The following is a 12,362-nucleotide window of genomic DNA, read 5'->3' as shown; positions in this document are numbered from 1 at the left end:
GCTGTGGGACAGCCTGGCAGCTCCCGGTTAGATTTCATGGAGGAGCCTCAGGAGGGGGTGCGGGTGGGAGGAGAACCGCGGCTCCGGGACCTAAAAGGCAAGGTGCTTTCTGGAGCTTTCTCATTCCTGTGACCCTTCGCTCGGAGCTGAGAGCCGACCTTCCTTGATGGAGCAGAACAGGAGCAGGAAGGTTGGCTGGAGGCCTTAGTGCAGGGGTGGGGGGCTTCTCTCTGCGAGGGCCATCTGGATGTTTGTAACATCCTTCACGTGCCATACAAAATGATCAGCTCCAACATTAGCCTGCCACATGGGGTCCAGCATTTAATTAAGTCACTCCTAACACCTTGGCAGGGCCAGAACAAAGGATTTCCTGGGCCTTACGTGGCCCGCGGGCCGGACGTTCCCCACCCCTGCCTTAATGGCTCATCTTCCCTGTGCTGAGGGGCCTGGGAGCACAGAACAGCGCCCCCTCTGGCTGTGTCCGAATCGGGGCTTCCCTGAGTGGGGATCTGGCCGCTGGTCCACGGCCCTCTGGGAACACAGGCTCTGCGAGGTGGGGAGCCTCCACAGCAGAATGGGGGCCTCCTAAGAGAGAGGTGGGCGGCCCGGCTGGCTTTGCTCAGGGTCGAGCTTCGACCTAGGAACCAGGAGGTCACGGTTCGATTCCCGGTCAGGGTACATGCCCGGGTTGCGGGTTCGATCCCCAGTGTGGGGCTGTGCAGGAGGCAGCCAATCCATGATTCTCTCTCATCATTGATGTTCCTCTCTCTCCCTCTCCCTTCCTCTCTGAAATCAATAAAAACACATTAAAAAATAAAATATAACCAGAATTTAAATCTTAAAGAAAAGGAAGATGTGGGTGAAGTCAGAGGGCTCTCTCTCGGGCTCCCATCCCCACGGGCACCCCAGGAGCACGGGGAGCCCCGGGCAGGTTCCCGTGGGCCCAGGCACTGCTGGGAGCCAGCATCCCCCAGCAAGACCAGGTGACCTGCAGGCGGCTGGTCGGCAGGAGGACGCATCCCAGCTCCTGTTTCAAGAGCTAATTCCTCCTCAGGATCCGGGCAAGGAAGGTATTTCACAGCTGGGCTTCCGAGGAGCTGGTTTGCGTGGTGTCTGAGTAACAGGAAGTTGGTACAGCTTTCCACGCACGGACAGTTCCCCGAACCCCAAAGAACCGGCTTCCTGGGAGGTTCCGGACGACCGAGGAGTGAGGTGCCCAGGGAAACAGCGAGGGAACGGCGACTCACTTGGACAGGACGTCCAGGGCCTGCTGGGTGGCCAGCGTCCGCCTGTCCTGCGGTCCGTACAAGAGCGTCTGAATCTGGAGACACTGCAGAACACCAAGCAGTCATCGTGAGGGTAGGAAACGTCACAGAGAGCATGCAGCAGCAGGACGAGGCTCCCGAGAATGGGAGAGACTGCTTCAGTCACAGACCCCTGGCTGACCTTCCATGTGAATGCTAGGGACCGTCTGACCTTCACTACGAATGCCAGGGACCGTCTGACCTTCACTACGAATGCCAGGGACCGTCTGACCTTCACTACGAATGCCAGGGACCGTCTGACCTTCACTACGAATGCCAGGGACCGTCTGACCTTCACTACGAATGCCAGGGACCGTCTGACCTTCACTACGAATGCCAGGGACCGTCTGACCTTCACTACGAATGCCAGGGACCGTCTGACCTTCACTACGAATGCCAGGGACCATCTGACCTTCACTACAAATGCCAGGGACAGTCTGACCTTCCATGTGAATGCTAGGGACTGTCTGACCTTTCATGTGAATGCTAGGGACAGTCTGACCTTCCATATGAATGCTAGGGACCGTCTGACCTTCCATATGAATGCTAGGGACCGTCTGACCTTCCATATGAATGCTAGGGACCGTCTGACCTTCCATATGAATGCTAGGGACCGTCTGACCTTCCATATGAATGCTAGGGACCGTCTGACCTTCCATATGAATGCTAGGGACCGTCTGACCTTCCATGTGAATGCTAGGGACAGTCTGACCTTCCATGTGAATGTTAGGGACAGTCTGACCTTCACTATGAATGCTAGGGACAGTCTGACCTTCACTATGAATGCTAGGGACAGTCTGACCTTCACTATGAATGCTAGGGACAGTCTGACCTTCACTATGAATGCTAGGGATAGTCTGACCTTCACTATGAATGCTAGGGACAGTCTGACCTTCACTATGAATGCTAGGGACAGTCTGACCTTCACTATGAATGCTAGGGACAGTCTGACCTTCACTATGAATGCTAGGGATAGTCGGACCTTCCACATGAATGCTAGGGACTGTCTGACCTTCACTATGAATGCTAGGGACCGTCTGACCTTCAACTTGGATGTTCCGCGGGATCCTGGAAACAAGTGTAGAGCTCTAGCACTGTTATAGAACCCTGTGACAACCTGTATGCAAAAACATGTTTCAAAAGAACTATTTTTAAACATAAAGGCAAGAGGATTGGTATTCATGAGAGGATGGTGTCCAGTTCTGTTTTGAATGACCCTTGCTATAGCCCAGACTAGTTAAAATAAAAAGCTTTGTGCCCTGCCCAGCGTGGCTCAGTTGGTTGGGCGTCGCCCTGTGCACCCAGAAGTTGCTGGTTCGATTCCCAGATCAGGGCACATGCCCGGGTTGTGGGCTCGATCCCCCGTGGGGGGTGTGCAGGAGGCAGCCGATCCGTGTTACATTACACTCTCTCACAGCGATGAGTCTCTCTTCTCCCTTCCTCTCTCTCTCAAAATCAATAAACTACTGTTCTATTTTCTATGAGCTTTCTGTCATCATCACTACACAGCCATTTCCCAGGGAGTCATTTATTGAGGAGTTAAATATTCAGCTTTATTCTGCTTCTTGTCCTGCCATTTGACTGCTTGCACCTGGCCAGGGAAAACTCAAGGGGAAGATAAAGATTCCATTTGTGCCCCCAACGGGCCAAGTAATTTTGAAGAAGAACGAGGTGGCGGAAGCTGCTTTCCCGTCACCACCTTTATGAACCTCTAGTAATGCAGGCAGTGCGTTCCCATCCTGGGCAGACAAGTAGACCAATGGGACATGGCAGAGCCCAACACGTGACAGATGACAGAAGAGAAGGGACCTTGAGGGGTCGGTGAGGGAGAGCTGAACTCGTCAATGGGTGGAACTGGAAGGAAATGCCAAGCCCAGCAGGGACTCCCGGGCTGATGGAAGAGCGAAAGAAGAAATGCAAAACTTGGAACTTTTAGGTGAAAATACTGGAGCCGACCTTTATGCAGATGTAGTTCTTGGACAAGATCTGGACAAACCGAAAGATTCGATTGATAAAATGTAACTACATTGAACAGTCAAAACTCAAAACCTTTATGCACCAAAATTCACCTTAAGCAAAGTATACGGAGCGGAACACTTCACAAAGCGGAGAAAGGATTAGCATGCAGAATAGATCAAGAACTCCCACAAGGTAATGAGAGAAACGAACACAACCTCCCTACGGAAAAGTGATCGTAAGATCTGAAAGGGTTATTCAAAGACCTTGAAAAACAGAACAGCGGATAAGCATGTTCAAGCTCACAGGTAACCAGAAACAACCTACAACCGCTCTGAGGTCGCCCTTCACCTGTCGGATTGCACAACGAATCGTCTAACAATGGTAAACACCAAGGTCCGTCAAAGAAACGAACGAGCGAGCACGCCTTTATACAGACTGAGAGTGACAGAGCCATTTGGTAACTCGGCTAATGGACGACTAACCTGTAACATGCGCATGGATTGTGTATGCGTGATATCATACACATTTTTGGGGTGTGTGTGTGTGTCCATGTAGATGAATCTCATGATTATAGGCAGAAAAGAGCAAATTGCAGATGAATGCAAATTATATAGATAATATAGGCTCAGTTTATATATAATTTATATGAAGCTTAAAAAAACACGTGAAAGAAAACCGTAGTAAGATACAGTGTGGGCATGATGTCAAGTGCAGGGTAGCCGTCATCTGGTACGGGGCGGGCAGGGGCAGGAGCGGGCACCCCCTGGGGGTCACGTTTTACGTCTTCTAGCAAACAGTGAGCTCAGGCGCCCACCCCCGAGAAGGAGCAGGCAGCTGGTATTCTTCTACCAATTCTCGCCTCCTCTACCCCTGACCTTGGGCGCTCACCGGTTTCCCGGTGGGCACTGCCTTAGGAGGGCGCGTGGACCGTGGCCGGATAAAACGGCCCTTTCCAAGAACCAGTCCAGAGAGAGGTGAGCCCCAGCTCCCTCCCACCTCCTCCACCCCGATCCGGACTCTTGTCTTCCTGGAATTAATGGATTTTTTTTTTTTAAAGGGCTACTTATCCTCACTAAGCAGATGTGCTCCAAGTTCTAGATGACGTGAGAGATGCTCACGGTATCAGCCGGGAGAGAAACACCCCAGCCCCCGTGTCATCCCTGTGTGACGACAGCACCCGGGGGTGGGGGCCCGGCCGTACCAGATGCCAAGACAGGAAACGCCAGTCCGTCCCGGAACGGAAGTGGTTTGTCTTCTAACGCGACACGACCCCTTCCAGGCTTTTCCCGGGAAGTGTTTTTACGACGCGGGGTAGCCACGCGACGCTGAGAACCAGACGCTGGGTTTTTAAATGTTCGGCTGCTCTTGGGGAAATGGGCTTGAGCTCTGGGTGCGAAGGACGCACTTCGATTCTTTCGACAAAGACCTCGACGTGGACACTGACCCGGTGGAGACAAAGCCAGCGAAGGTTAACGGGGCTGACTGGGCGCCAGGCGCTGCGCACGTCTCTCTGCGTGAAGTCTAAGGGGCCCCAGGCCCCTGCGGCAGACCACCGCCCGCCACGGGGAGGGTTTTCTGGGCTTTCCCGATTCCTCCAGGGAGGCCCCCGTTGGAAACCAGCCTCGAGGGGAGTTTCTCTCTTTTCTTTAAGTGGACAAAACCCTGAGATCCTGGGTATCCAGGTGAATCTTAAATAAATAAATTTTAAAAAAATTTTTCTTTTAAATAAAAAAAATAAATAAATAAAATAAATAAATTAAAAAAAAAAAAAAGGAACACGGGCTGGGAAAGAATAAACCGGGGGGACGTCGGTGGTGGCTGGGGTACCTGGGTCAGTAAAGCCTCACATTCAAGTGGAGACGCGCAGGATGGGGCGGGGGGCGGCCAGGTGAGCAGCACCAGGTGGGGAGGTGATGGGGGGGTGGTTTCAGGCAGGTGCATCTCTCTCTCTCTCTCTCTCTCTCTCTCTCTCTCTCTCTCTCTCTCTCACATGCACACACACCCTGCAGCTCCCTTACCTGGAGGAGCCCTGATTCTGAGCTGTGCACAGGGGGCGGGAAGGTTCCCACGAGAGGAAAACAGGTAAGGCGGGAACAAGGAGGGACATGGAGATGAGTGAGAAAGGGGGGGGGGGGCAGGCGCTGCCACCCACTCCGCTGCTCTCCCCGTGCCTGGGAAGCCTGGGTGCCGTCCTGGCCGCGCCCTCACTCCTCACCTCTGCGTTGCCAAGCGCCGTGAGCTCTCTATCCTTATCGACACCCCTCGACTCCCCCATGACTCTGCTCCATCCCCTGGCCACTGTCTTGGAGCAAGCTACCATCATCTTTCTCCAGGACAACTGCAACACAAATGTTCAGAGGACAGATGCATCATGGGTGCGCGGCAGGATCCCCCTCCACAGCCGGCAGGGCGGTAGGAACCATTTTAAACCTGTGGGCCAGCCCGGCTGGTGTGGCTCAGTGGTTGAGCGCTGACCTAAGATCCAGGAGGTCACGGTTTGATTCCCGGTCAGGGCACATGCCCGGGTTGTGGGCCCGACTCCTAGTAGGGGCTGTGCAAGAGGCAGCCGATCCATGATGCTCTCTCTCATCACTGATGTTTCTCTCTCACTCTCCCCCTCCCTTCTTCTCAGAAATCAATAAAATATATATAAAAAAGAAGTGAATGAAAGAGTAAACTCGTGGGCCATAGGAAAGCCGGGAGTGGGCTGGATTCGGCCTCAGAGCCCATCGCTGGGACAGTCACTAAAGGATCAAGTCTCAGCCCCTTAACCTAGGAACTCCGCCCCGAGCCCTGCCCTGTCTTCCCGGTGCCCCCGACAGAGTCCTCCCTAGTCACTCTCTGCTTCTTCAATGGGTTGTACTCTCCAACCCCACCCCCCGCCTCCTCTTCCACCCCATTTCCAACCTGGGGATGCTGGTCTCCCCAGGCTACCCTCTTTTTCAGGACTACTTATTAAACACCCTTCCCTAAACCTCTCCCTACTCCCCCCAACCCAGACCAGAAAAAAAAAAAAAAAAAAGAGAGAGAGAAATACAAATGTAAAACTAAGAGGTTACAGTGGGAATGTGACTATTTAAAAAATAGAAATTTAAAAAATTCATGAGACTATGTTGCAAGTCTCTATGCAAATCAATCTGAAAATGTAAATGAAATAGATAATTACCTAGAAAAATACACCAAAATGACCCCATTAAAGATCAAAAGCTTCAACAAATCAAGCTTTTATACAACAGAGAAAACTGTCACGGAATTTCCCCCTAACAGAAGCACCACGCCTAAAGAGTTCCACAGGAAGTACAAAACTTCAAACACCCGATCGTTTTAACGCTGCATAAATTCCTTCAGCGCACAGACAATAAAGGTAAGGAAGGAGCCCCGATGTGGGGTGGTGAACACACAATACAATACAGACATGATGCATTATAGAACCGGACCCCTGAAACCTACATAATTTTATTAAACAACGTCACCCCAATACATTCAATAAAAAAGTTACAAAAAGAAAATAAAGGTAAGCTTCCAAATTATTTTTATGAAGCAAATATAACATTGACACTTAAATACCACTTATAAATATTGGTGCAAAAATCGTAAAATAAATATTAGCAGGCAGAATCTACCTCATATTAAGAATATAATTCAATATAACCACGCACATTTATTCCAGGAATGCAAGGCTGGTTTAATACTAGAATAAAATATACCATATTAAGTGATCTAAGAAGAGTCATCTGATTATCCACCGATGCTGAAAAAACATGTGATAAAATTCAACACTTATTTCTAATTAAAAAAACAAAAACAAAACACACCACAAACCACATGATGTCTACTTCCTTAACATGATAAAAATATAGAAACCGCAGTCCCAAAGCCAGCATCCACTAAGGGAAGAATCACTGGAGGCATGTCCACTAAGATCAGGACAAGACAAGGGCGCCTACTACCTCCACTACCATCACTATCGTCCTGGAGGTAGGAACCGGTGCGGTTAGCCAAGAGAAATCAGGCAGCGCCACCAGAGCTGAAAACAGAAAGGAAAACGATTTGCAGATGATGTGACAGGACATGCCCTGGAAACCGGAGAGAAGGCTCCAATGAACTCAGGCAGGAAAAGCATTCAGCAAGCAGGCCCAGCATATAAAATCCACATCGAGAAACCAGTCGTCTTCACATACACAAAAATGACCAGTCACATACACATGACAGCGGATACAACTCCATAGACAACAGTATTAAAGAAGATAAAATGGCCCTAACTGGTTTGGCTCACTGGATAGAGCATCGGCCTGCGGACTGAAGGGTCCCAGGTTTGATTCCGGTCAAGGGCATGTACCTTGGTTGCGGGCACATCCCCAGTGGGAGGTGTGCAGGAGGCAGCTGATCGATGTTTCTCTCCCATCGATGTTTCTAACTCTATCCCTCTCTGTAAAAAATCAATAAAATATATTAAAAAAAAAGAAATAAAATGCTTAGAAATCAACCTGGTAAGAAATGTGCAAAACCCAGGATAAAGGGACACTTTAAAAACGGGCCTACATGATGCAAAAGTGGACATCAACCAGTAGAATGACATCCTTGCTCTTGAGTAAAATGACTCCATACCATTCAGATGTCAGTGCTCCTTAAGGTCATTTATAAATAACACAATCCTCCAGAAAACACCACCAAACTTTTTATCTAGCGAGACAAGTCGTTAATACTAAAATTCACGTGGAAGGAAAAAGAACAACAACACGTGCTAGAATACCTGGGAAACCGGATGTTCTAGAGTCAGAGAAACCACGAGTGGTGTCTGGCCCCCCCACCTATTGAACCATGCTATGAAATCTCTCAATTTAAAACCAACGAGGAACTGGCATTTACGCAAACAAAGCCGCCAGTAGAGCAGAAGAGAAATCCAGAAACAGACTCCAGTTCTTGTGGAAATGTGGCACATGGTGAAGGTGTTATCTCAGACCACTGGGCTCTTTAACAAAACGGTGCTGGACAACTGGGTAGCCATTTAGAAAAAAGTAAATAACATTAGATCTGTACCTCACACCATCCACGCAAATGAACTCCAAACTCAGGAAGAAATTGGTGATGGAAAGAGACTTGACTCAGGGTGACCACACAGTACAACATACAGATGATGTGTTATAGAACTGAACCCCTGAAACTTATATAATTTTATTAACCAATGTCACCCCAATACATTCAAATAAAAAAGAACTAAATATCTAAGTACTAGAAGAACGCAAAAAAATTCCTCTATAAACTGTGTGCACATAAAGAGTACAATAAAATAAAAGATAGATAAATTGCACTCCATAAAAGTTAAAAATGTTTTTACATGGCAAAAATAATTGATAATTCAGTAAAAGATATATACATATTTGTATAAGAGGATTACTGTAGCTTTTACCGAAAAAGTGTTAGTTTAGATTAACTGTCAAAGTGAAGTCACCTTTCCTAAATAAACCACTTAGAAAGGTCCATTTAAAAAGAGCATGGTGGCCTGACTGGTGTGGCTCAGTGGTTGATGGGTCAATTCCCGGTCAGGGCACCTGCCCGGGTTGTGGGCTCGATCCCCAGTGGGATCGTGCAGGAGGCAGCTGATGCACAATTCTCTCATCATTGATGTTTCTTTCTCTCTCCCTCTCCCTCCCTCTCAGAAATCAATCAAAGTATATTTAAAAAAATATAAAAATAAAGAGAGCATGGGGAGGGAGAGAAGATGACCCGTTGGGAGGGAGGGAGGGAGGGGGGAGGGCTTCTCTCTGCATTAGCGTCGGCTCCAGGTTTACCTTGTTCAGTTTCTTGTGGGCCCCGCTGTGGTTCCCCTGCGCCAGGTCGGCGCCACTCAGGAGCCGGTAGGTCTCTGCCACCTCGGGACTGAGGTCACCGAACACCCCCACTTTGGCCTCCAGGGACTCCCTCAGGATCGAGGTCGCTCTCTGTGAAAGGGACACAAAGCTGTCTGTTTAAAAATGTTCAAACGCTGATGAAGATCAGTGCCCATTAAGAAAATGAGGTAGCCTTGAGGGCGTGGCTCAGGGGTCAAGCGTGGACCAAGGAACCAGGAGGGCAGGGTTCGATTGCCAGTCAGGGCACATGCTCGATCCCCAGTAGGGGGCGTGCGGGAGGCAGCCGATCAATGATTCTTTCTCATCATTGATGTTTCTCTCTCTCACTCTCTCCCTCTTCCTTCTTCTCTGAAATAAAAAATATATATATATTAAAAAAGAAAGAAAATGATGTTACGCACTGCCTGACAGTGGCCACATGGCCTCACTCATCCATGCCTTGCACAAGGTAGACGCTACTGGATGCTCGCAGAGTGAGGAGGTTGTGTAGCCCTTTGGGTATCAACTGGGTCGCCCATGCAGATAACCAGCCAACTGTGGCCCAAACTCACTCACCTCTTCTTGCCCAGCGCCTTGCAGAAAATGGCAATATTCATCTTGAACCGAGAGAAACTTGGCTTTCCCCATCCCTTCCGCATCCTTCAGGTGAGCCAGGCTCTCTCGGAAGTACCGCTCAGCCACATCTGAAGCAAAGCATCGTGACAACAACTGTGAAAACGGCTCGCGGACTTGAAATGGAAGCCACAGAGACGCTTGTAGGGGCGGTGGACTATCCTATCTAAGAGTAATATGCAAATTGACCGTACCTCCGCTATACCAACAAGCCATGCCCAATCAGGAGTATGCAAATTAACCCAACCAAGATGGCGGTTAATTTGCATATCCAGGAGTAGAGCGAAGACTGAAGATAGCGTACAAGGAAGCCAAGCGTTGCAGAAGGGAGTGAAGCTGCGGAGAAGCAAGTGGGGCTGCGGAGAAGGGAGGGAAGCAGGCGGGGCGGGGGAGAAGGGAGGGAAATGGGCAGAGAAGGGAGGGAAGCAGGTGGGGTGGGGGAGAAGGGAGGGAAGCAGGCGGGGTGGGGGAGAAGGGAGGGAAACGGGCGGGGTGGGGGAGAAGGGAGGGAAACGGGCGGGGCGGGGGAGAAGGGAGGGAAGCAGACAGCTGCAGGAAGCCCTATTGCAGGAATCTTCCTGCAACGGGCCTCTAGTTTGAAAATAATAAGCTCGGGTAAGAGAACCCTGAACCCTGTTGAGGAGACTGTCGTTGGCCCGTTCAGCTGCCTATGTCATCAGAAAAGATTTGATCGCAGAAGGATACAGCCATTTACTTTCCTCACTTTTTTCAGGCATCAGCTCTCCCGGGGATGCGGTAACGCAAGATATTGGCCAGTCTGCAGGCTGATTAAAGAGACTCCTCTTTCTTTTCTTTTCTTTTTTGTTAATCCTCACCCGAGGATATTTCTTCCATTGAATTTTAGAGAGAGTGGAAGGGAAGGTGACAGAGACAGAGAAACATCGATGTGAGAGAGACACATCAATTAGTTGCCTTCTGCATGCACTCTGACCCCGGCCGGGGATGGAGCCTGCAACCGAGATCCGTGCACTTGACCGGGAATCCAACCTGGAACCCTTTAGTCCGAGGACCGACGCTCTATCCACTGAGCCAATGTGGGGGGTGGTGGTGTCTGTGCATTTCTAGAGTATTACTCCACTTTGTTTTTCTCTTGGTAGGAGAAAATTCTACTGCCTGGAAAGTATTCCTTCCCTTTTACTTGCAGCTGACTCATCGCAATTTAATGCTCAAACTCTGTATTCACTTTGCCTGCGTTGATGATCGGATGACAGTGAACGGGGCATGATGTGGCATTTTTTTCTGCTGGCTCTGAAGGCATTACCGACATCAACATTCCATGTCTCAAAATCAACGAGTGGAGTATGCTGGAGAGTTCTGTTTTCTAATTGGAAATGAACCAAAGTACGGAACCAAGCCCTTCTTGAAGGGTAAGGATCTTTCCCGGCTGGTGTGGCTCAGCGGTTGAGCGTCCACCCAGGAACCAAGAGGTCGCCGGTTCGATTCCTGGTTGCGGGTTCAATGCCCAGTAGGGGGCGTGCAGGAGGCAGCTGATGGATGATTTTCTCTTATCATTGATGTTTCTATCTCTCTCTCCCTCTCCTTCCCTCTCTGAAATCAATAAAGACATACTTTAAAAATATTTTAAACAAACACAACCCTCCCTAGAAAAACACCACCACCACCAACAAAACACCTCTTCTAGAATCCTCAGCAACCCGACGCCCTGGCCGGGGCAGCGGATGAGTCACTTTCTAAAGCAGAGGAACATGGCTTAGCTGTAAACCTGAGCCCTCGGGGCACGGGTCAAGGCCATCAATCTCCCGTTTTCACTCCCATGGAACGGTCAGGCTGCCTGCGGGTCAGGGCGAGGGAGGAGGCACGGCCCCGTGGACAGGGCGGTGTAAGGTCCCCTCACGGCCCGTCAGACCCTGTTCCGTCTGTGTGACCTCACTCAGAGAGCATGAGGAATACAGGGTCACGACTCGGCACCCAGCGGGGCAGGAGGCTTTAATTAAAACCAATTCCTGTAGCCCGGCCGGCATGGCTCAGTGGTTGAGCATCAACCTGGGAACCTGGAGGTCAGGGTTCGATTCCCTGTCAGGGCACGTGCCCGGGTTGTGGACTCCATCCCCACGTAGGGGGCAGGCAGGAGGCAGCGGATCAATGATTCTCTCTCATCATGGATGTTTCTATCTCTCTCTCGCCCTCTCCCTTCCTCTCTGACATCAATTAAAATATGTTTTAAAAAACAGATTAAAACAGCAACAATTCCTGTAACTCTCTGGACAGCGTGCACTTAAAGGGAGGCCTGTGTGTACCGGGCAACAATGATCTTTTGTGATGGTCTTGGGAAAGACTGCACTCTGTACTAAAGCATGAAGGACCCCAGGGAATTGGAAAATGGAAAGTCTTAGAGCCAGCTTGGCATGAACCCCGAGGAGCACCGGCACCCAGCAAGCGGACTGAACCCACTAAGATCCTGCTGGGCGTGCCCGGAGGGCATCACAGGGCTGGGGTGGGGCGTGGCTCGATCCCCACCCAGTGTGGGGCGTGCAGCAGGCAGCTGATCCATGATTCTCTCTCATCATGGGCGTATCTCTCTCTCTCTCTCTCTCCCTTCCTCTCTGAAATCAATAAAAATATATTTTAAAGACATATGTGGATGCTGACATGT

The 12,362-nt window shown here is 50.0% G+C and overlaps 1 protein-coding gene across 3 annotated transcripts in view; it reads right to left on the bottom strand.

Annotated features, from left to right (window-relative positions):
• Positions 1-12,362, bottom strand: part of TTC23 (tetratricopeptide repeat domain 23) — a 29,111-nt gene that overhangs the window by 1,375 nt on the left and 15,374 nt on the right. For 2 of the 3 annotated variants that reach the window (XM_080651631.1, XM_080651632.1), the window contains exons 8-10: positions 9,671-9,798; positions 9,056-9,205; positions 1,248-1,330 (exon numbers count right to left, since the gene is read on the bottom strand). In XM_080651631.1, coding sequence (XP_080507757.1) covers positions 1,248-1,330; positions 9,056-9,205; positions 9,671-9,798 — 361 coding nt within the window. Of the gene's footprint in view, positions 1-1,247; positions 1,331-5,478; positions 5,602-9,055; positions 9,206-9,670; positions 9,799-12,362 lie in introns of all 3 variants that reach the window. The other variant, XM_080651630.1, reaches the window with a different exon arrangement.

Source organism: Plecotus auritus (assembly GCF_963455305.1).
Source record: "Plecotus auritus genome assembly, chromosome: 15".
NCBI classification, from domain to species: Eukaryota; Metazoa; Chordata; class Mammalia; order Chiroptera; family Vespertilionidae; genus Plecotus; species Plecotus auritus.
The sequence above is the reverse complement of the archived record's forward strand: the minus strand, read 5'-3'. Positions and strand labels throughout refer to the sequence as shown.